Source organism: Aspergillus saccharolyticus (genome assembly GCF_003184585.1).
Source record: "Aspergillus saccharolyticus JOP 1030-1 unplaced genomic scaffold BP01scaffold_7, whole genome shotgun sequence".
NCBI classification, from domain to species: Eukaryota; Fungi; Ascomycota; class Eurotiomycetes; order Eurotiales; family Aspergillaceae; genus Aspergillus; species Aspergillus saccharolyticus.
This window is the reverse complement of record NW_020290617.1, coordinates 251135-271967: the sequence shown is the minus strand read 5'-3', so window position 1 is coordinate 271967 and position 20833 is coordinate 251135. Positions and strand designations below refer to the sequence as shown.

At 52.1% G+C, this 20833-nt stretch overlaps 7 protein-coding genes across 7 annotated transcripts; 3 read left to right on the top strand and 4 right to left on the bottom strand.

Annotated features, from left to right (window-relative positions):
• Positions 1-66: 66 nt before the first annotated feature.
• BP01DRAFT_291309 (type III PLP-dependent enzyme) lies at positions 67-1486 on the bottom strand (the record flags this gene model as incomplete). The annotated part of the gene is made up of 2 exons (XM_025571647.1): positions 67-1115; positions 1174-1486. 2 exons carry the CDS (start codon positions 1484-1486, stop codon positions 67-69), a joined length of 1362 nt encoding a protein of 453 aa, XP_025433382.1.
• A 1586-nt stretch (positions 1487-3072) lies between these two features.
• On the bottom strand, positions 3073-4528 carry BP01DRAFT_354591 (uncharacterized protein). The gene has a single exon (XM_025574473.1). The coding sequence runs from the start codon at positions 4430-4432 to the stop codon at positions 3554-3556; it is 879 nt and encodes a 292-aa protein (XP_025433381.1). The 5' UTR covers positions 4433-4528; the 3' UTR covers positions 3073-3553.
• Positions 4529-5010: 482 nt separating this feature from the next.
• On the bottom strand, positions 5011-11442 carry BP01DRAFT_389939 (MICOS complex subunit MIC60). The gene is made up of 4 exons (XM_025577959.1): positions 11248-11442; positions 11056-11173; positions 9396-10999; positions 5011-8789 (listed from the first exon to the last, which is right to left on the bottom strand). The coding sequence occupies exons 1-4, from the start codon at positions 11359-11361 to the stop codon at positions 5130-5132; spliced, it is 5496 nt and encodes a 1831-aa protein (XP_025433380.1). The 5' UTR covers positions 11362-11442; the 3' UTR covers positions 5011-5129.
• Positions 11443-12354: 912 nt separating this feature from the next.
• On the bottom strand, positions 12355-13272 carry BP01DRAFT_380611 (Rab family GTPase; the record flags this gene model as incomplete). The annotated part of the gene is made up of 5 exons (XM_025577234.1): positions 12355-12702; positions 12769-12960; positions 13017-13043; positions 13103-13122; positions 13203-13272. 5 exons carry the CDS (start codon positions 13270-13272, stop codon positions 12355-12357), a joined length of 657 nt encoding a protein of 218 aa, XP_025433379.1.
• A 484-nt stretch (positions 13273-13756) lies between these two features.
• On the top strand, positions 13757-16442 carry BP01DRAFT_414299 (putative phosphoinositide phosphatase (Sac1)). The gene is made up of 3 exons (XM_025579049.1): positions 13757-14207; positions 14261-15996; positions 16053-16442. The coding sequence occupies exons 1-3, from the start codon at positions 13997-13999 to the stop codon at positions 16227-16229; spliced, it is 2124 nt and encodes a 707-aa protein (XP_025433378.1). The 5' UTR covers positions 13757-13996; the 3' UTR covers positions 16230-16442.
• A 213-nt stretch (positions 16443-16655) lies between these two features.
• BP01DRAFT_354585 (tetrahydrofolate synthase) lies at positions 16656-18632 on the top strand. The gene is made up of 3 exons (XM_025574472.1): positions 16656-16786; positions 16845-16976; positions 17049-18632. Exons 1-3 carry the CDS (start codon positions 16769-16771, stop codon positions 18453-18455), a joined length of 1557 nt encoding a protein of 518 aa, XP_025433377.1. The 5' UTR covers positions 16656-16768; the 3' UTR covers positions 18456-18632.
• Positions 18633-18779: 147 nt separating this feature from the next.
• Positions 18780-20682, top strand: BP01DRAFT_314463 (glycylpeptide N-tetradecanoyltransferase swoF). Its single transcript, XM_025572535.1, has 4 exons — positions 18780-18883; positions 18947-19395; positions 19459-20245; positions 20320-20682. Exons 1-4 carry the CDS (start codon positions 18833-18835, stop codon positions 20515-20517), a joined length of 1485 nt encoding a protein of 494 aa, XP_025433376.1. The 5' UTR covers positions 18780-18832; the 3' UTR covers positions 20518-20682.
• The last annotated feature ends 151 nt before the right edge of the window (positions 20683-20833 follow it).

Below are 20833 nucleotides of genomic sequence, written 5' to 3'. Positions count from 1 at the left end.
CAAGAGTTGCGCAAAATGATTCAAAGTGAAAAACAAACAACAAACGCAATCTGACTTGAGCGACACCTAGTACTCGAGAAGAGCTGAAGCACCAGCCTCGCTGGAGATGTAAATCACCTCGTGGTTGTCGGAGAAACCATTGAAGCGGGTCGCACTACACTTGGTGTAGGCTCCCATTTCCTCAAAGTATAGCCAATCGCCTACATTCAGGAGTGCCGGGAGGTTGATACGCTTGCTGATGACGTCAATACCATCGCAAGTCGGTCCCCAAATAGAGTAGGCGATTCCCCCCAAAGTCGCAGCATTCGGGGGATTGACATTAGGGTCGCAGGTTAAGACCTTCGCTACAGGGTGCTGGTGGTCAAAGATGATGTTGGAGAAGTTTCCATACACCCCATCATTGAGATACAACATGTAGGCATCATTGGTCGGGTTCTCGGGGTCCCGCACGTCGCGGCGAGCAATGACATTGGCAGCCAGGGTGAATGCGCTGGCAACGTAATAGCGGCCGGGCTCGGCAATAATACGGATGTTGGGCGGGAAGTAGACGTCCAGAGCGTCTCTCAAGACACCTGCAAACTTTTCGAAGGTGTCCTGGCTAAAGCCGCCACCAACATCCAAGGTGTGAAGCTCGTGGCCCACCTCGGCAGCTTGATCGAAGACCAGCCGGGCATCCTGAACGGCTTTCAAGAAAGCCTTCGGGTCCTCGGCACCAGAACCTACGTGGAAGCTGACGCCTACGACCTTCAGCTCGAGCTGATACGCCACCTCCAGCAGGTGACGGGCGACATCCATTGAGGCCCCGAACTTCATGCTGAACTGGCACATGCTGGATGAGTCGTCGGTAAGGATGCGCAGGTATAGCTCTGCATCGGGGTAGCACGCCTTGATCTTGTACAATTCATCGGCATTGTCAAAGGTCATCTGCTTCACGCCCATCTTGGCCGCATAGCGCAGGTACGACTTGGTCTTGCAGGGCTGCGCGTAAATGATGCGGCTCGGATCGATACCAGTGGCGAGAGCCAGGTCAATTTCCGCCTTCGAGGCACAGTCGAAACCGTTGCCAAGCTTCGCCATGAGGCGGAGGATTTCAGGGTCCGGATTGCACTTGACGGCTATTCCCAGAATCAGTGGCTGGTCTCCCTTACCGCGGCGAATTGCATTCCAACTTACCATAAAAGGGCCGGACACGACTTAGGTTCAATTTCCAACGCAGATGCTGGCGATAGATTTCGCCCATGTCTGCCACGTAAAAGGCATCCTCGGCGCCAGGGGCGCACGAGTCAACGTCCACCTCGGACGCACGCTTCTTCAGAACGTCCAAGACAAGCTCCTTGGCAGCCAACCTAGACTGCGGCTGATCGTCCTCTCCATGATAGCTGACTTGACCATGATCCCAATTGAGATTATAGTCGATTTTGTCGGGAATATGTTTGATAGTGGTGCATATTTCAGCTGGCAAACAAGCAGTCGGTGCCATAACCATGCGCGCTGCGACGAAGCACGGAATAGGTCTTTTGAAGAAAGATAAAAAAAAGATAAAAAAAAAGTGTTTTTAACGCGACTGCGTGTTAGGGAGGACGAAAAGTTTCGCAACCGAGGTTGACTGGACCAAGCCTCCTAGACCCTTCCTCCTTGAGAGGAAGAACCTTCAGAGAAGTCCTATGCGGCAGCTCAAAAGGCGAGGGAGTAAATTGTGAGGGCGTCAATTTATGAAAAAATGGCGCACCGGACGGAGGAACGGAGATCGAGACCAGGAGGAGGGGGAATGTTATTAAGAGTGTCGCGTTGACGTCTATGCGATACAATTTGACGAAGGAAACGCGGGGCTGTGAGAGCCGTGGTGCACTGCGGTGCCTTTGGAACTTATGGATTCCAAAGGCCTTGAAAATGCGATGGACGAAGGTGAGGCAATGAGGGAAAGAGAAAAAACAGGGTTTTTTCTAATTCCGGAGAAATAAGAAACGATCTGAGCCGTGTCGCCCAATGTTAGCGGAATTGGAAAAGAAAAAAAAGGGGGGGGAAGAAGGATTGAGCAACGAGGAATTGGACCTGGAGATCCGAAGGGTGCGAGATTTAATTCTCTGGGTCGTGGGGGTAGATCGAGGGGAAGACCGCCGAGGTGGTGAACAAGAGGTGCGTGCAGAGTTTTAATGGTGACTCTTCCGGTGGAGGGGGGGAGATTTAGGGCAAAGGGCACAGCGTCAGGCAGACACCGGGGGAAGGGGAATGAAGGTGATTCCTTGATCTGACAGGAAGATGACAGATGACCTGAGGAGAATTGAGGAAGGGGAGGGTGATGCAGGCAGCAAGGAACAAGGAAGCGCAAGGAGAACTCACCTCAATGGATTGGTGGTGTGGGAGGGAACGAATGCAACGGAGGCGAAGAAGGGGGGAGGGGAAAAATGGAGAGAGACGGGGAGAGAGAGAGAGAGAAAGAGGGAGAGAAAGAGGGCTCGGGAAAGGGTAAGCGGTGAGTAGTGGGGCAAAGCATTGTGACGGTATTGTGACAGTTGCAGCCTCGCAAAATCAAGGACTCCAAGCTTATCTTTTAGCCTCTCACAACAGTATGGTTACGCAGGCATGGTTGACGTGTTCGTCTCTCTCCCTCACTGCCTCCGGTTGATTCCATTGACCTCGGATCGAGAATCTCCCATTATTTCATTTGTTCAAACGGCATGTCGATTATCCCTCATGACCCCAGTCGGCTTTTAGACGCAAGACTCCTGACATTGGAAGACAACACAAGACTAAAGTTTGAGCCTGTCATTGATGATTGATGAGTGATTTTTTCTTTTTTGGTGTTGTGGGCAGTGCCAGCCACATTTACGTTGCGTCATGCGGGTCACCAAGAAAAATCGCTCGCCTGGCCGGTTCCTGATCGGCGGCGCTCTGGCCCCGGACACGAGGGGCTCCCCCTTCAATGATCCCAATGCGAGATATCCTCGAAATGGATGGATATCAGTAGTTGCATTCTTTGTCCTAACCTCATCGGCAACGGACAACCGGAAAGCAGTTCTCCCTGGTAGAGTAGCAGTTATACATTGACTTACTACGTACTCGATGCTCCGTCAATCATTCAAGTAAGTACCTACTAAGGTATGGGTGATCTCCACCCCAGGGGTTGTCCACAGTCAGTCAGTCTTATTTCTGGAGTTTCTAATTGGGTTACCCGCTCTGACCGCCTGAGCTCCTCCATGATTTTGTCACTCGCTCGTTCCTGAGGTTGTTTAGGCGGTAAAGGAAGGGTCCGGACCAGAGCACGTCAGGCCCTTCTTATTGTTCCATTCCTTTGTTGGTGAATCAAAGGCATGTCTTTTACAGCCAACACGGCAAATACAGAAAAACCATTGTCCTCCAAGTTCATTTCGAAGAAACTCACATCGATAGAATCCATTGATCATAACCATAGCCATAAATCGTGATTCTCATTCAAGATATACAGAACAGCGTTCCCATGGCCCAAACTCCCACAATGCATAAAAGTCACCGCGTCAAGGCTACGCGACCAGCACGTAGCCCTCTCACACTTGCCATACCGTCTTCACTCTACCTACCTACCAGTGAACCTCTGCCGATATAAGGCCCGGCGAACCACCTCTCTCTGGTCTGAGATCTCATCCACGGGCGACGCGACCCGAGACTCAGGAGGCGAGTGCGGCGTGACGAAGCGCACCTGTTTCCGGGCTTGCACGGGCTGGACAAACTTACCAGCTCTCCTTTCCCCTTTGGTCAAAATTCTGTCCTCATAGTGGGTGGTACTTCGGGCAAACTTATCAACCTCACTATCGCTCCTGAAGAACGGGCGCCGAGTTGTGCTAGAATAAGAGTTCTTGGTAGCGGCGGCAGTAGTGGCAGTCGAACACTGCACTACAGGCTGAGACCATTGCTGCTGCTGCTGCTGCTGCTGCTCTGTGTATGGTGGTAACGGTGGCAGAGGCTTTCGCTTCAGCGTAGACGAGGATTGTGCCACAGCCGAGCGCTGCTGCTGCTCCATCACCCACTGCTGCGTGCGCACGTAATGCTCATCCTTCCGTACCTTTCCCCGCTGCTCCAGTGGTGATGGTGCTGGTGGTGCTAGTGGTAGTCGCTTTCCCCGAGTCTCTGCCTCATGTATCTTGCCAGGTATGAAACTCCACTCGGAACCGCTCTCGGTGGCCTGCACGGCGAAGGTCGTGGCTCGCAACCGCGGCTTCACCATCTTCGGGTCGCGCGCCACGTTTGGAGCGGTGTACGGAGTAGTGTTCGCGCGGCCTTCTCGGCTTACGAATTTCATCCGTTCCTCTCCCGCGAAGGATGCCTGCTGCTGGTGCTGCTGGTCAGGGTGTTTGACTGCGTTGGAGCGTCGAAGGCCGCCTTCTGGGAACTGAGCCCAGTCGGGGGTGACTTGCCGGCTATGCAATAGACCTTGCGACGACGGCGGCGGCGGCATTGCGATTCAGGACGGTTATTGCTAGGGAAATTTTTGTTAACGGTTGTATAAATGTAGGGTTCTTGTGGTTGAGAGCTGGAGAGGCTGATCCGCAACTGTGACAATCAGTATATATAGTTGGTATATACTTTGGGCGACTTGGATCCAAACTGAGTGTAAGTACGTAGTTTAACGAATGCGTTTGTGGTTTCTGAGGTTCGAATGACCAAGCCGGCGAACAGGTGGGGGAGCAGCAGTAGCATATATATACTGTTGACTCGTACCTGACCTTGGACTATATTTGAATCATTCAAGTCGATCAAGACGTTACTGGAGATCGCATCGATGAGAGCTTTGCGTTTGATGGAGCCTTTCCGCCAGCCCAGTGACAAAGAACAAAGCCCTTGTGCGGAAAGGACTGTTTGTGATGAAGGATCATATAGTCAGGATGGACAGTGAGGCACTATTGTCAGCAGCACAATGCAGTCTTCTTGTGCAGCACTCCCTAGGGTGTCAATCAATGCGAACTACACCTCATATCTTTCCTCTAGACCCCAGTCTGTTCGCTTTCTTCTATGCTTATATGACAAGAAATGAAGGCCGTCTCATTATATCGATAATATAGAGAAATCTCGTGATTAAAATGTTTCATACAAAAGAATGGGAAGTACGAAAGAGAAAAGTCCGCGTTGCAGGCCAACACTTGTGCACACTGCAATTACAGCCACAGAACCCATCGAACACCCGAGAGAAACCCGCGAAAGATGCCCCGCAACACCTTGAATGCCATGACGATGAGCCATACCCACCATAGCATGCCAACGAGCGCCCATTCCAGCATGACAAACCCTGTACGCCGAACCCAGCGCAATCTGCGATGACGCCGGCGGATACCTTTGTCGAGGGTGTCGCTCAGTTGCTTCACCGCGAGAGTGCTCGTGGTATTCAATTGAATGCTCAGGTCTTCGGCATCTTGAGTTGCTGCCTGGACGCGAGGGTTGATATCTTCGTTGACTATCTTTTCAAGTCTACTTAGTTGAGCATTGAGGGGCGACGACACCGAGCCTGAAAAATTGTCCATGACCTGCCGCAAGGCACAGTGGGTTTCGTCGAATTTTCTGAGCAGCGCTTGCGCGGCTGCATCGTGCTCGCAGAGTCGAGTAACCCGTGGTATGGGTACGGAGGCATCATCGTATGAGCGTAGGAGGAACTCAGGTGGTGGTTCACGCACAGTGCCCGCGCGGCGGGTGATCTCCCGAGCCTTGATCCCCGAAGAAAGGAGAAGCGCTCGAGTCCGTTCAACTTCGCGCTTTCCAGGGACACCAGTGACAATTGAAGTAGAGATGCTGCGATTGGAAATACTCCAACTTCTAGACTGTGCGTCCAGCGCAGGACGCCTATTTTGCGATGCTGGTGAGGCTTCCACTTTGGCTTGCGCAAGGCCCGTAATAGGTGGCCGGGTGAGACTGAATGGGACCGACTGGTCCCTGATCCTACCTTTCTTGATTTGTTCTAGGATTGTATGTAGCTCGGGGCCAAATTTCAACTTTTCAAGGCGTGTGGGTGGTGCGTGCAGATCTGGCTTACTCGCAAGAGACGTGGAGAAACTACCAGCGTCTCTCTGTAAGCCGTCCCTGCTATTATAAATATTGGCTTCCGCAGACTGGCCAGCCACATCAGTGGAATCAGAACTTTCCGGGTGAGTAAGTCGTTCCTGTCCAGCAGGTGATGTAAGAGATGGGGACAACATTGCATCGTTGCTTGTGCCAATCTTGTCAAGATTCTTGCGCGAAGGCCGACTGGCATCATCAGCAAACGCTGGAAGCCGGCGTAGAAGAGACTTAGCGCCTGACAGCTTATCGCCTTTTGTCTCATCAGCCTCATCTTCCAATTCAGAGTCCGAACTGCTGAGACTAGAAAGCGAGGACTTGCGTGCATGCGCTAAAGAATCTTTCTTCATGATCCGATCTCCAACCTTCGACATCTCGTTGCCCACTTTCTCCGCTATTTTTCCAGGCCCTTTAAGGATACCGCGCAGCCTTGATTCTGTCTGGTTCGTATCCTTCCGCATCGGTGAATGCATTTTGTCTAATTCGTCTTGGTAAGACGATGACGGCATCTGATGCGCAAGTGGGAATGGTTCCGATCCAGGAAGACCAACGGTCTCTGGTAAGCTGTCTTGACGTGCGGCGTCCGCATCCTGCACATGTTCGTCGACATTTTCCTTGGTCCGAATGCTACTCTTGCTGCGCTCATGCCTTGAAACACGAGCCCGCGGAAAACGACCCTTGGATGGCGAGGGAGACCTGCTTGATGGCGGTGACAAATTGCTTGCAATGCTTGGGAAGATACCCAACTGATGTTGAATATCAGGATACTTGCCCTCATGTGTTGCCATGTTCGTCAAGGTGTCATAGCGATCATCGATGCTCGGAACTGAAGACATAGAGCTTCGTTTCCCTTCTGATCTAGCCTGGGCACCACGTTTGTGACGAGAAACCGAACCATGGGTAGGGGTATACCTGACACCTGTGAGACTGTCATCTTCAGAGATTGCCCCAGAGCCCCTGGTTTGAGATGGACCAAGAGTTAGCGGGTTAGATTTTCCAGGAGAGACTGCGCTGTCAGCATGCAAGTACTGATATAGACGGTCATCTGCGCTAGATGTGCTTGCAGAGCTACTAAACAAGCCAAGCCTGCGGCTGCTCAACTCGACATCCTTCGCGGACACATCACTATCATACGTGCTACGGCCAGATGTGCGAAAGCGGTGCCGCTGCCTTCCACGCGTGCCGCTTGTTAGACTAGGATGAGCGTCGGATAAAGATGCACGTGAAGTGTATTGTTCAGAGTCCATGGACTGTCGATGGCGCTGCAGGTTCTCTTCTAAGCTTAGATTGGCATCATCTATACCCACATCAATCAACAGGTTCGGGTTCGGGTAAAGATGGTGGCCGTCCTTGTCGATCAGTTTGCTCTTGTTGTGATCATCTTCCACCCACGCAGCATCTGCAAGCATTTCTGCCGGGTCGATCACCCAATCTGATCGAGGTCTGCGTGCTTTGACGCTGCTGGCACGGCTCGCGCGCCTCAAACTCGAAGGAGGAGAAGCTGCAAGATGATCAACATCAATGTGATGTTCTGAAGACACATACTTCCTTGACTTTGGGAAAGAAGGAAGTTGTAGACGTTCCACGGCACTGTGGTTGCGATGACTGTACAATGACTCCACGGAGTCAACCCATTCATGCACCCTATCGGTGTCATACCATCCTTCGGCTTCCGTGTCAATAGTACAACGCTCGCGAAACCTCACTTTTCGATTTCGAATACACTGGAGAGGATTGTATGTCCGGGAGGAGAGCCCGCTGTTACTCGCGACCGAGACCGAATCGGTAGCGGATGGGTCGATACGCTCGAGAGGAGGAAGCGAGGAAATAAGTCTCAAATAATCGGAAAACAGCTCGAAGTGGCGCCGGGCTTTCTCAGCCCGGATCAGAGTGCTCTCTGAAACTCCAGAAGGCAAGGTTTCTGAGTCGACTGACTGAGGCAGCAGACTCAGCACCGAGGACGGAGCATGTGCCGGCAAACCCGCCCCTTCGAGGATGATAGGCTTGTTGTAGCGATCGCTCAAAGTATGATGCACTGCATCTCGATGTCGGGGGCTACTGTGACGAACGCCGCCCACAGAAGTAATAGGTTGAGTGTCGGAGTAGGGAGCAATAGGCTTGCCGGCCGACAGTATCCTCCGATTGCTTGGAAAGCGAGTGGAAGCAGAATGTCCCAGGCTGTTCCTCTTTCTCGACTCGCTCAAGTTCAGCGCAAGATTGACGATCTGCAAGGAATCTCTGTCTAGACCCAAAGCAGCCGAATTCTCAGGCGTTTCCGACGCCTGCCCCTGGTTTGCCGTAGCTTCTGTCACTTGCGAAGGAGTGGTAGTCTCATACGCTGTGCTGCCTTCGCCGGTCTCCGACTTCTCCTCCTTCTGACGACTCCACGGGAATCGCGATCGTTTCTTAGGGAGTTCCAGACCCGGCCCAGGAGCTTCTCGCTTCTCCTTGCGATCTGAGCCCGAACGGCGAAGGAACTGATGGTGACTGTTCCTCAAGCTCCGAGAACCCGGTAGAAAGGATGAGTCGACGAAGAATCCGCCGGAGCTCTGTGTCCGACGCTGGGCTCGACTTCCCTTATCGCCATCTCGAGAGCTACTGCCTAGCGTGCTTCCCTCTAGCTCCCCGCTCGCCCGTCCCTCGTTCATCTGCAGCTCTCTTAGTCGAATGGATGCGTCATGAGGGGTGTTTGTGGGTTGAGGAGGATCTGACAGTGTCTCATTCGGGCCTAGAGTAGAAAGAGCTGGGGTGGGCGATTCAATAGTGGTCTTGGGCGACATTAGAACCAGGGTGACGAATCGGTGGTCCGTCCCGCCGGAGTGAAAAGGGGGCCCGGCTCACAGAGCGAAGAGGACATGAGGATGCTCGAACAGGGTGCTAGGAGTCGATCGAGCATGGCACTGCAAAGCACGGTCAAGGAACTAGGGGCCACATAGTAGGGTCACGTTCGTCGGTCTGTGCTGTCGCGACAACGCAGCGCTCCCTCCCTTCTAGGTACATCCCTCCTTAAACGCCCTCCTACAACTGCATCATGCGGCGGAGCACGTGGAGCTGCAAACACGGCAAACACCCACACCGGCGACAAATGACGTGTAATGATCGAAACCATACAAACTATGGAGTATGGTCTCACATACAAAAGAAAAATCTAGCATTGACTCTAACAACGCATGTGGACAACTAGAGGTACAATTCCCGTAGTAGGAGGCATGGAATACAAGAAAACTAAACAAACGCTTGAGGGTATTGATCTACTCGACCCTCAGACACTGTAGACGAGCTTCAGTCTCAATCACCTGTACAAAAAAAAAAAAGAATTGTTAGTCTGCAGCACAACAAGATAGGGGATCTCTAGCAAGCACAGTCGGTCTTACCTCTAAGGCCTGCTTCACTTCCAATACTCTGCGTACTTCGCCCAGCCAATCCTTGCTCAAAATCTTGGCCCAACCCTTAAGGCTGTTCATCTCGCGAGCAGCGGCATCCAGGTTACCCTCTTCCAGAAGGCTCTCAGTCCGGCAGAGAACACTCTCGACATCATCGCTGCCAGCAACAGCGTCCTTCTTGAACATGACCTTGCTCAGGACGAAGCTGGCAGCATGGCTGGCGATACCCGCATCCTCGGGCAAGAGACTTGCCTTACGGACCTCATCCGCTACCCGACGGAAACGCTCGATAATCTGGGATGTGGAGGGAATACCCCGCTGGTAGGCGGTAGGGTTAATAGAGGCAATGGCCGCATCAACAACAGGGTCTTCAGCAGCCAACTCCTTCACGGCAACAAGCTCGCGGACGAATGGGCGAGAAGCAGAGCGCTCAAGAACCGAGCGCACAGCATCCACCGCAACTTGGAGCTGCTGGGTCTTGAGGTTGGTGTCAATGACCTCTCTCCAGCCGGTGGTAAGCTGCTCCAACTCGCTGACATTAGCAGTCAATTCATTGAGCTTGCTGAGGCGGCCTTCACGCTCACGCTCCACGAGATCCTTCACTTCATGGAGGTACTTGCGGTTAAGCTCAATGGCTTGCTCAACAAGCTCGTTCTTAAGACGCTGTTCGGCAAGCTCCTGCGCTCTTTGTAGCTCCGTGCGGATCTTCTCCTGATAAGCGTGCGCCAGCTTCTCACGCTCTGCCTCGAATTCCTCACGATACTGGGCAGCATCGGCCGCACGGGCTTCCTCAAAGCGGCGGATGAGCTCGCGCGCGGATTCGTCGAAGGTAGCATGGGCCTGGTTAATCTCCTCCTGAGCAGCACGACGCGCGTCTTCCCGAACAGCAATAATTTTCTCTCCGACCTTCTGGAGCTCCTCCTTGGCCTTCTCCACAGGTTTGGAGAACTTATAAGCACTTTCGTCAGCACCGATGACGGTTATGATGTCGTTGAAAGTCTTGACCAATTCTTGAACAATGGCCTCGTCACCTTCGTTGACCTTAGCAAATTCTAGAGGAGCTACGGCGGGCAAGGCGGGTTGTCTGGGCTCCTCTTTCACAGCCGGCTGGGATGGCTCTTCCTTAGCAGTCTTCGCTTCCTTGGCCTTCTCGACTGCTGCGGTTTTCTCCTCGGGCTTAGCAGCGGCAGGCTTGGCTTGTGCTTCGTTGCTCTTGTCCTTCTTAATGGAGCTCATGTGGGGACCCTTCTGTGAAAGATCAGCAGACTCCTCCTCCGCAACCTTGGAGGTCAATCCGCTCTTGCTCGGAATCGTGACCTGGTTGCTGTCATCCCTACGGGTAGGGAAGCGGACTTGGCTCTTCAGAGTGTTCGGGAACCGGCGGTAGAAGTCTCGTTCTTCAAAGTACAGAACACTCTCCTCGCCATAAGGGATGAATTCAGTGAAAAAGTCGTGGAAGTTATCGAATTTGAGGGCCAAGAAGATACCACCACCGTATGCGAAACCCGAGGTCAAGAGCAAGTAAAGAAGGAATCGGCGGAAACGTCCACCCTTCTTAGGAGCCGGAGTGGGCGCAACTGGAGGAACTGCGGAACCTGTATCCGAGTCAGTATGTAGTTTTCTGCTGTATAATCAAACGAGGCAACAGTACCCTGCTCGATAGGCTCCGGCTTAGGAATGACGATCTCCGGAGGCACAGGCGACGTGGAAGACGGGGTAACAGGAGTGGGAGCACCGGTAGTAGGAGGCTTGGCATCAGCAAAGAATCTCTGGTGAGCAATGGAGATATGTTAGTGATGAATTTGCCATTGATGATCCGCAACCAAGGATGCCGTCACTGTACCTGATTTGAGAACCGGCTGCTTGCTCCAGCTCTGGACAGCCATTGCGCAGCCGTCCGTTGGCGAGCAGAAGACAGTAGCACCTGGCGTCCCGTGGCAACAGAAGAGCGCAGCATCGTGGGCCGCACTACTGTAAATAAAAGCGCTGGGAGCGGGAGTAGTTGAGGGATTGATGTTGACGAGCGTGAAAATGCGGACCGGAACTGGGATAGGTGCTTTTACGATCCGCTCCGATCCTGCACCGCCAAACAGTGGCTCAGTCAGCTCGGGTCTGATCGCACCCACCGCCCGCCCGCCGCTTCTCCTGGCCCCGACAGCTCCGAATGAGTTACGCCAGTGCATCATTCCTTCATCAGTGGCAGGCTCACTCCGTTACCCCACTCGCTAATTGAGCACATCTCGGTGTAGGCCCTTAAAAGTGATGTATATTGAATGTGAACGATAGATGGAGCCATTTGTTCTACCTATAGAAAAAGCCACATGTTTGCGACCTAGGATCAAATACGTCATCCCAGGGACGAGGAAGATTATTGAAGTATTATTTATATAGGCATAGCATACTGAAAGACTTGGAGGGTGGAAAGGGAAACGGATTGTTAAAAACAAGAGCTCAACCCACAACAAAGGTTACGGACGCCAGCAAAAGGGAAACAGAACAAACTGGAACACCGAATATCCTAAGCTATCTCCTGCAACATGAAGTCGAGTTCGCCAGGGCCAATGGTACCCGAGTACATGGCCAAAGTTCAATTTCGCAAGTGAATATTAGAGGACCTCGAAGTAATGATTCAAAGACCTTGAGCAATGGGCGAAGCAAATGCGAAAAAAGTGCACGGAGTTGGATCCTCAACGGGGGACAGGGAAATAATCCAGCACAGTACCACGCTGCTCGACATTCAGCCGGGGGTGCCCTGTAACCGTCTCGTGAGGAACCGTGGTGGCCAGGCTAAGCTGCAGATGGAGAATATCAAGGTTGGCACAGCACTTAAAGTTCAAATTCAGGCAAGAGAAGTACGTCTTTCGCATCTAGACAAGTCATACCAAAGAAAGCGGGAGCATCCATGAACAGAAGCAACGAAATGCGAAAACTGAAAGGCAGGTATCGAAATCTAGCAGTTGCAGGCGCCCGCGCCCTGAGTACCAGGGGCCTCCGGTCGCAAGTCAACACCAGGGCGAGGAGCAGCTCGTAGGTTTCGCGGGCCAGCCTGATCAAGTGGCAGCTTCTTTGCGATGGCGGTGAATAGTTCTCGCACATTTGATGACGTCTTGGCCGAAGTCTCGAAGAAAAGCAGACCGGCTTCACGTGCGTAGGCCTCGGCATCAGCAGTCGGGATCGCGCGCTTGTCGGGGTTCTCTGTCACAAGATCGAGTTTGTTGCCTGCAAGAGCGATAACAATATTTTCGTTCGCTTGCCTCTGTAATTCCTTCACCCATGACTTGGCCTTATCCAGCGACGACTGTGCGGCAATAGCCACATTAGTACTCGTTCCGATCATAGTACTTCGATAAGGCATGGAACATACCGCTTGAGTGATGTCGTACACAACAACAGCGCAGTTGGCGTTCCGATAATACATGGGGGCCAAAGACTTGTATCTTTCCTGACCGGCGGTGTCCCATATTTCGAACTTGACCGTCGTGCTTTCATCGAGGGAGATGGTCTGTGTGAGGAAGGCTGCGCCGATGGTCGACTCGCGGTAATCGTCAAATTGATTCTTATTCATGTAAACTGAGGTCCTGAGAGGCGAGGAGAAATTCGATATAGACCAACCTTAACAAATCTCAAGACTAGCGAACTCTGCCAAGCAATGAGAACATCAGCCACCGCCCAAACCATGAGTATAGCAAAGTATTCACCTTTCCAACGGCACTTTCTCCTGTTTCAAATATAAAAGCATATGTCAGTCATAATTTTCTCAAGAATCTGAGTGGGGCTGTAGTCAGGGGGAAAGCTAACCAAGCAACACCAGCTTGAACTGAGCGAATCTGGCACCGGGACGGGCGCCTGCTGCGGCTCTGGTGGCCATAGTGAATGGGACTTGAGCCAACTTTAAAGAAAGAAAGAACAGAAAAAGCGATATCGTAGGTGACGGTGGAAGTGTGGCTGAAAGGACTTCAAGTATGGAGTGGGTGGAAAACGTTCGGGAGTAGGAGGAAGAGATGAAGATACTGGAAAGGCGGAATCGGGACGCTGGGGGGAGGTTTGATGGCGCCGTCGACGGCGGTGATGGAGATGACGAAGGGGGGTGGTTCAGCCACAACTGGCTCAAGCCGGCTGGACGGTGTGCGGGGCGGTGTGGCGCTCATTGGGTCGGAGGCTGTAGGGATGCTTGTACGCGGTGGAGATACTGCCGGAGTTACGGGGTATTGTACTCTGGGTATTGTACCGTACCTGACTTAAGACCAGCATTGGCAGGCCCTGAAACCACCCACCACATGCTCGTCTCATACAGCCTGCGAACTAGATAAAGTACGGTCCGACAAGGGCTACGTACTCCATACCCCGTTTACTTCCCACCCTTTTCTTTGGAAATCGTCATCACCTTCATTTCTCCTCCTCCTCCTCCCTCCAGCTTACCTTCCTGGCTTGACTTTTGAGTCTTCCTTCCCTTCACTAGAACCTGTTCTATATCGTTGTTCTTCGCACCATGCGCTGAATTGCTGATCCACTCTTTCTTGTTCATTTCTTCGATCACTGCCACACTTCTTTTTGATTGCCTGCTCTCTCCATACCCGTAGGGGTAAACTTCAATGATGGCTGCCTCCATTCTGCCGTTCCGCGACATCAACCTGCACGCTTCGTCCTCTCATTATGCCTTCACTTCTCCCTCGTCACCTAATGCCCCAACTCTTGTCGTCGACCGTCCAACGGGTGACTTGCGCCTCACAAATGGGACCCTTTCCGATGCAAAGCGTATTACCAGTATTGCTGGTATCTTGGGGATCATCAAACTAAAACTGGGTATGCCTCTCATCGGTTGATGCTTGTCACGAGGTGGATACTGACCGGTCTAGACAAGTATATCATCGTGATCACCAAGGCCCAGCCGATGGGTAGACTGCGTGGCCACATGGTGTACAAAGTTGCTGCGACAGAGTTCCTTCCCTTGCGCGAACGCCCTCTACATGATTCCGATGAGGATGCTTATCTGGCACTCTTGAAAGAACATATCCGCAGTGGCCCTATGTACTTCTCCTACGCCCTGGACATCACCAACAGCTTTCAGCGTCAATCACAAAGCGACCTCCGTCTTCCCATGTGGAGGCGAGCGGACGATCGCTTCTTCTGGAACCGCTTTATTCAGTCGGATATGATTGACTTCAGCCTTGGAGAACATGACACGACCGGTGTACGGCTTGGTCCACAACCTGGGATCGATCCGTATATCCTCCCAGTCATGTTCGGAATGTTACGTATAACTCCGGCAAAGGTGAAATCGACGTCTTTCACATTTGCCCTTATTACGCGAAGATCCAGGTACCGTGGAGGCACGAGATACTTCTCGCGTGGTATTGATGATCAAGGGCATGTCTCAAATTACAACGAGACTGAGCAAATTGTCATTCTGAACGATGCAACGGGTGGTCTTTCTGGTTTCGCCGGAGGCCAGTCTCTGGCGAAGGAGAAGTTAGGTGGCTCTGGTCAAGATCTCCAGGTCATGGCCTTTGTGCAAACCAGGGGCAGTGTCCCCGTCTACTGGGCCGAAGTCAATAACCTCAAATACACACCAAAACTCCAGGTCCGTGGGGTGGAGACTGCTGTGGACGCTGCTCGCAAGCACTTTTCCGAACAGATTCGACTATATGGCGAGAACTACCTGGTCAATTTGGTGAATCACAAAGGTCGGGAAGAACGAGTCAAGAATGCCTACGAGCAGTTGGTCCGTATTCTAGTGACATCTTCTACCGAAGACACCGAAGCAGATGACGCAACCTCGGAAAAGGTACATGCCGTAGAGCCCGGACTCAGACAAAACGAGATGGATAGATTGCATTACGTCTATTTCGACTTTCACAATGAGACCAAGGGACTGAAGTGGCACCGCGCAGAACTGCTGCTGGACCGGTTGATGGACGGACTCACCCGGGGTGGCTATTTCCGCGGAGTGGAAGATCCTGGTCTTCCTGGTGGACAATTAGATATCCGTTCCGCGCAGACCAGTGTCGTCCGGACCAATTGCATGGACTGTCTTGACCGCACGAATGTAGTGCAAAGTATGTTGGGACGTTGGGCCATTACACGCCAGCTCACCGATGCTGGAGTTTTGCGTCCAGGAGAAGCTGCAAATGACGACCGGGAGTTCGAGAATCTGTTCCGCAATATTTGGGCGGACAATGCCGACGTGGTCTCAAAATCCTACTCTGGCACAGGTGCACTTAAAACTGATTTCACACGCACGGGAGAGCGTACTCGTGCAGGGATGTTGCAGGATTTGAACAACTCGATAACACGTTATGTGCGAAACAACTTCTTAGACGGTCCACGGCAAGACGGCTTCGATGTGTTCTTGGGTGCCTACCTCCCTCCTGACTCTACTTTGGGGAGTCTCCAGCTCTTCCTCGACCGGCGACCTCTGATAATTCAGTCAATCCCCTACATCTTCGCGGCTGGAATTTTCATGATCATGGTCTCAACGTTCACTAGGCGCCTGCCAGACTCTGCTGTGTGGCCACTTCGCTTGTTTGTAATCTTTTGGCTTGTTGTCAGCGCCTGGTGTGCCCGGTTTATACTTGCTCATGGGATGCTTTATGTAAGTCTTGTGTCACGCCTTCAATCTGTACCTGATTACTGACGCTTGACCTACAGGTGAATTGGCCCAAATTGAACACACCCGCAGCTGGCTCTGAAGGGTACCAAGATGCACTGATTAAGGCTCGCTCGGATCCGATCATCGGCCAATGGCTACCTATCAGAAGACACCAGAGAGGCTATAGTAATGCCAGGCTGGTCTTCTTAGAAGAAGGTAAAACAAGGATCGAGTAGTCTCATCGACACGCTTGCCATGTCATCACTTCGTACACTATATTTCATAGATCGTTTAACTTATCAGCCTCCGGATGGTGTATATCTAGCAATGCACAGCTTTTACCCCTCTATATGTTGGGCTTGTCACAACCTGCTTGTAATGCCTCCATGTTTCAATAATACTTTCCTATGACCTCACAACTTGGCAGAATTTGAAGCACCCCTGCAGCTCTAGACCCCTAGATAGAATGTTCGATTTGTTCAAGCCTTTTTGACTTACAATCCCGGGCTTGTTCCAGGAACATTGAATGCTCTATTTTGTTAGTTCATCCACGTGACCTTATCGGAAGCGCCGACCTCGGACTCACCGCGTTTGATGACAGCTACCCCGGCCACAAAGACTAGTACGAAGTGGGCAGAAAGTCGCCTAGTCAATGCCCAGCAGTCTTTTTCGCACGTGAGCAGTGACTGACTCAAGCCTGATGAGGGGCTTTCGCACAATTCTTCCCCTTTGCCAGATCCAATTTACTCGTCGTTTGTCGTCTAAGTCCACCATCATGTCTCGCAATTATGAGGCAGGTTTCCCCGCAGGCAGGCAGGTCATGAGGCGTCGAATCTAACACTGTCGTGCAGGCTGCGATTGCAGCTCTCAATTCACTGCAGACCAACTTTGCAGTAGTGGAGGAGCTACGAAAGTCGCGAAAGGATATGAATATGCTGTCCATCCCAGAAACCGTGGAGTGGCTCCGTCGCATTGGATATCAGGTCCGCCTGCCGCCCCGCATTTCATTGTCATGACTTCAGGATTGACTCGGATCCATATTCTTTGATCTCTAGCCCTCCGATCTGAACCGCATCAATCCCGTACACGTTGCTGGCACGAAGGGGAAAGGCTCCACTTCGGCTTTTATCGCATCAATCCTTTCTCAGTATACTGCCTCAAAGTTATCCAACTTGGACTCAGCCTCGGGCTCACTCAACAAGGTTGGGCTCTATACCTCTCCTCATTTGCGCTTTGCGAGAGAGCGAATTCAAATCGACAACGCGCCACTTTCAGAGGAGAAGTTTGCGAAATACTTCTTTGAAGTATGGGATCGTTTGGATGAAGCTGCTCGCCTGGCCGGCGAAGACCCTACGAACCTTAGAACGAAGCCCCAGTACTTCCGGTACCTGACTTTGATGGCGTTCCATACCTACATTAGTGAAGGTGTCGATGCTGCGGTCATCGAGTGTGGAATAGGCGGGGAGTACGACTGCACCAATGTGATACAAAAGCCGGCTGCGACAGCAATCACTAGCCTGGGCATTGACCACGTCGCTATGTTGGGGAACACCATTGAAGAAATTGCGTGGCATAAGGGTGGCATTATCAAATCTGGTACCAGAGCGTTCAGCGCACCGCAGCCTCCATCCGCTGAGAAGGTTCTGCTTGAGCGTGCTGCTGAGAGAGGAACTTCACTGGAATTTATCAGGGGCCACCCTGAGCTCAGCATTGAAGGAGGCGTCAAACTCGGATTGGCTGGCGACTTTCAATACACTAACGCGGCAGTGGCCGTTGCAACAGCGGCGGAATTCCTGCGTACTGTCGGCATCGAGCAAGTATCGTCAGATTCCCTGCAGAAAGCTTTACCAGCTAAGTTCCGTAAAGGGCTGGAAGAGGCCCGCTTAGGCGGTCGTTGTGAGACGCGCACTGAGAAACACATCACTTGGTACATCGACGGGGGCCATACGCTTGAAAGTATCAAGCTGGCTGGTCAATGGTTTGCATCTCAGATCCAGGCAAATTCTTCGTCTACTGCCGTTGCGCAGAAGAAGCAGCGAGTCCTGATCTTCAATCAACAAACCCGGGACAGCAATGCCTTGGCCCAGGCTCTTTACGAGACCTTGGCTGCGGCTTTAGGATCGGAGCAACCATTCACTCATGCAATTTTTTGCACCAACGTTACCTACAAGACCGCAGGCTATCGACCCGATCTTGTCAGTATGAACACAAACGCGACCGACGTGGAGAAATTGCATGTTCAGAAGAGCCTCGCTGAGACATGGCATTCCATTGATCCTCGCACTGAGGTTAAGGTTTATAGCACCATTGAGGAAGCTGTTGACTTTACTAGGGAGCTTGCCATGAGAGAGAAGGACCTGGTAGGTCAGTATGAAGCTCCTGTAATGACATTCGTTACTGGCAGCCTGCACCTTGTTGGTGGCTTCTTAGATGTGATAGAAACCAAGCCTGCTCCGCAATGAGACTCGCAATCTGCCTACCTCACCACGAGGTTTCAACAACAAAACTGGTGATACCCGGACAAGATATGGATGCCTTGTCTTTGCTCTAACATTTGATAATCTCGATACATTACAGGAGGCGTTCTATAAGCACAATTCAACAAGCCAAAAATTTTTTTTCAAGAATTCTCAAATGCCATTCATGATGATCTAGACATCGATCAAGTTCTCACTTATTTAGCAAGTACAAGACACAAGTACTGTCCGCACCCGCTAGTACACAGTAGTGAAACGTAGTTAAACGTGGGGCAGGCTTAGAAAACCTTCCCGCACCCACTTCTGCTCCGAATCTCCGACCACTGAACCTTGCACTTGTTGTTTCGATTGCGCCAGCTGTCATGCCCGACTCTAAGGATAAGAAGGGCAAAGCCCCTGCGTCCAACACCGAGGTCAGTCTCCTCCCTTGCAATTGCGACCAGCGGTTCCCTCAACGCTCACTGGAATTCTTTTAGGATGCTGCGAAACAGAAGTTGACTCCCAAAGCCGCCGAGGCGCTTCTGGAAGCCAATCCCGCCCTGAAGAACGAGCTGGCCGGACTAGACAAGGATAAAGCTGCAGAGGCCCTGCGCAAGATGGATATCTCCGAGCTCTTGACTGGGCTGGCTGTTGGGGGAAAGAATCAGAAAGATATGGCCTCTTACAAGTTCTGGCAGACCCAACCTGTGCCTCGTTTCGATGAGGCCGCTGCCGCTGCCAGCAATGTCGGGGGCCCGATCAAGATGATCGATCCCGAGAAGGTGTCGAAAACCCCCGACCCGCTGATCGAAGGTTTTGAGTGGGCCACACTCGACCTCACCAAGGAGGAAGAGCTCCAGGAGTTGTGGGATCTCCTGACCTACCATTATGTCGAGGATGACAATGCCATGTTCCGCTTCAGATACTCGAAGTCCTTCCTACACTGGTTCGTGCATTGTGAATACCATGGCTGAGTTCCGAGAAGAGGGAGCTGATTGAATCCATCTAGGGCCCTGATGGCACCGGGTTGGAAGAAGGAATGGCACGTCGGTGTGCGCGCCACGAAGTCGCGAAAGCTCGTCGCCGCCATCTCGGGTATTCCCACAGAATTGCGGGTTCGCGAGCAGAAGATCAAGGTCACTGAAATCAACTTCCTCTGCATTCACAAGAAGCTACGATCTAAGCGTCTAGCTCCGGTTCTTATCAAGGAGATCACTCGCCGTTGCTATCTCATGGGGATCTATCAGGCCATCTATACCGCGGGTGTTGTCTTGCCAACCCCCGTCAGCTCATGCCGGTACTACCATCGTCCCTTGGACTGGCTTAAGTTGTATGAGGTCGGGTTCTCGCATCTGCCAACTGGCTCCACCAAGGCCCGACAGATCAGCAAGAACCATCTTCCCAGTGTCACCTCTACCCCTAACCTCCGCCCCATGGAAGTCAAGGACATAGATGCTGTCCATGACCTCCTCGAGCGCTATCTGAAGCGGTTTGCCTTGAACCAGGCCTTCTCTCGCGAGGAGATCGAACACTGGCTCGTACACAAGGGCGGGGAGTCTGACCGGGAGCAAGTGGTTTGGTCTTACGTGGTGGAGGACCCCGAAACCCACAAGATCACCGACTTCTTCTCCTTCTACAACCTGGAATCCACAATCATTCAGCATCCTAAGCATGATTGTCTGCGTGTCGCTTACCTATACTACTATGCCACCGAGACAGCGTTCACCGGTGACCTCAAGGCGCTCAAGGAAAGACTCTTGTTGTTGATGAACGATGCTCTGATCCTGGCGAAGAAGGTAAGCTCGATATCCAAATTTTCGAACTACCTTGGGCGTTGAAAACAGATGACTGATACCAATAACCACGACAGGCTCGTTTCGATGTGTTCAATGCTCTTACCCTTCACGACAATCCGCTGTTCCTGGAGCAGCTGAAGTTCGGGGCTGGCGACGGTCAGCTTCACTACTACCTCTACAATTACCGGACAGCCCCCATCCCTGGTGGCGTGAATGACAAGAATTTGCCGGATGAGAAGAGAATGGGTGGTGTGGGTGTTGTTATGCTGTAGAGTCCGGCACTCTCACATGTTCTTCATAAGTACAAATAGCCGTACCTCTCTCTTTTGTGCCATCTGCCATAGAACTGGCTAATTGACTTGAGAGAGGACAATTGTGAATAGTGTTAACTCAATTGGAAGTGTGTATGTATCACTAGTGCATGTAGTCACTGCAGCGAATACTGAATTTTGAATACCGTAGCAGGTCACGGGAGGCTGACGAGGAGCTGACCGTAAATGGCAATCACCCCTGCTCGAGTGACCCGCTGAGGGGCCGAGGCCGTTCTTCAGCCCGCATGCGGAACCATCCCATCCTACACTCCCTGTC

Bases quoted from the DNA above. Each gene is read 5' to 3' on its own strand.
- BP01DRAFT_354591 (XM_025574473.1), bottom strand. From the start codon at position 4,432: ATGCCGCCGCCGCCGTCGTCGCAAGGTCTATTGCATAGCCGGCAAGTC.
- BP01DRAFT_389939 (XM_025577959.1), bottom strand. From the start codon at position 11,361: ATGCTGCGCTCTTCTGTTGCCACGGGACGCCAGGTGCTACTGTCTTCT. The intron at 11,174-11,247 runs GTACAGTGACGG...ATTGCTCACCAG, and splicing joins GCAGCCGGTTCTCAAATCAG to AGATTCTTTGCTGATGCCAA. The intron at 11,000-11,055 runs GTACTGTTGCCT...ACTCGGATACAG, and splicing joins GCCGGAGCCTATCGAGCAGG to GTTCCGCAGTTCCTCCAGTT.
- BP01DRAFT_414299 (XM_025579049.1), top strand. From the start codon at position 13,997: ATGATGGCTGCCTCCATTCTGCCGTTCCGCGACATCAACCTGCACGCT. The intron at 14,208-14,260 runs GTATGCCTCTCA...TGACCGGTCTAG, and splicing joins GATCATCAAACTAAAACTGG to ACAAGTATATCATCGTGATC. The intron at 15,997-16,052 runs GTAAGTCTTGTG...CTTGACCTACAG, and splicing joins TTGCTCATGGGATGCTTTAT to GTGAATTGGCCCAAATTGAA.
- BP01DRAFT_354585 (XM_025574472.1), top strand. The intron at 16,977-17,048 runs GTCCGCCTGCCG...TTTGATCTCTAG, and splicing joins TCCGTCGCATTGGATATCAG to CCCTCCGATCTGAACCGCAT.
- BP01DRAFT_314463 (XM_025572535.1), top strand. From the start codon at position 18,833: ATGCCCGACTCTAAGGATAAGAAGGGCAAAGCCCCTGCGTCCAACACC. The intron at 18,884-18,946 runs GTCAGTCTCCTC...GAATTCTTTTAG, and splicing joins CCCCTGCGTCCAACACCGAG to GATGCTGCGAAACAGAAGTT. The intron at 19,396-19,458 runs GTTCGTGCATTG...GAATCCATCTAG, and splicing joins TCGAAGTCCTTCCTACACTG to GGCCCTGATGGCACCGGGTT.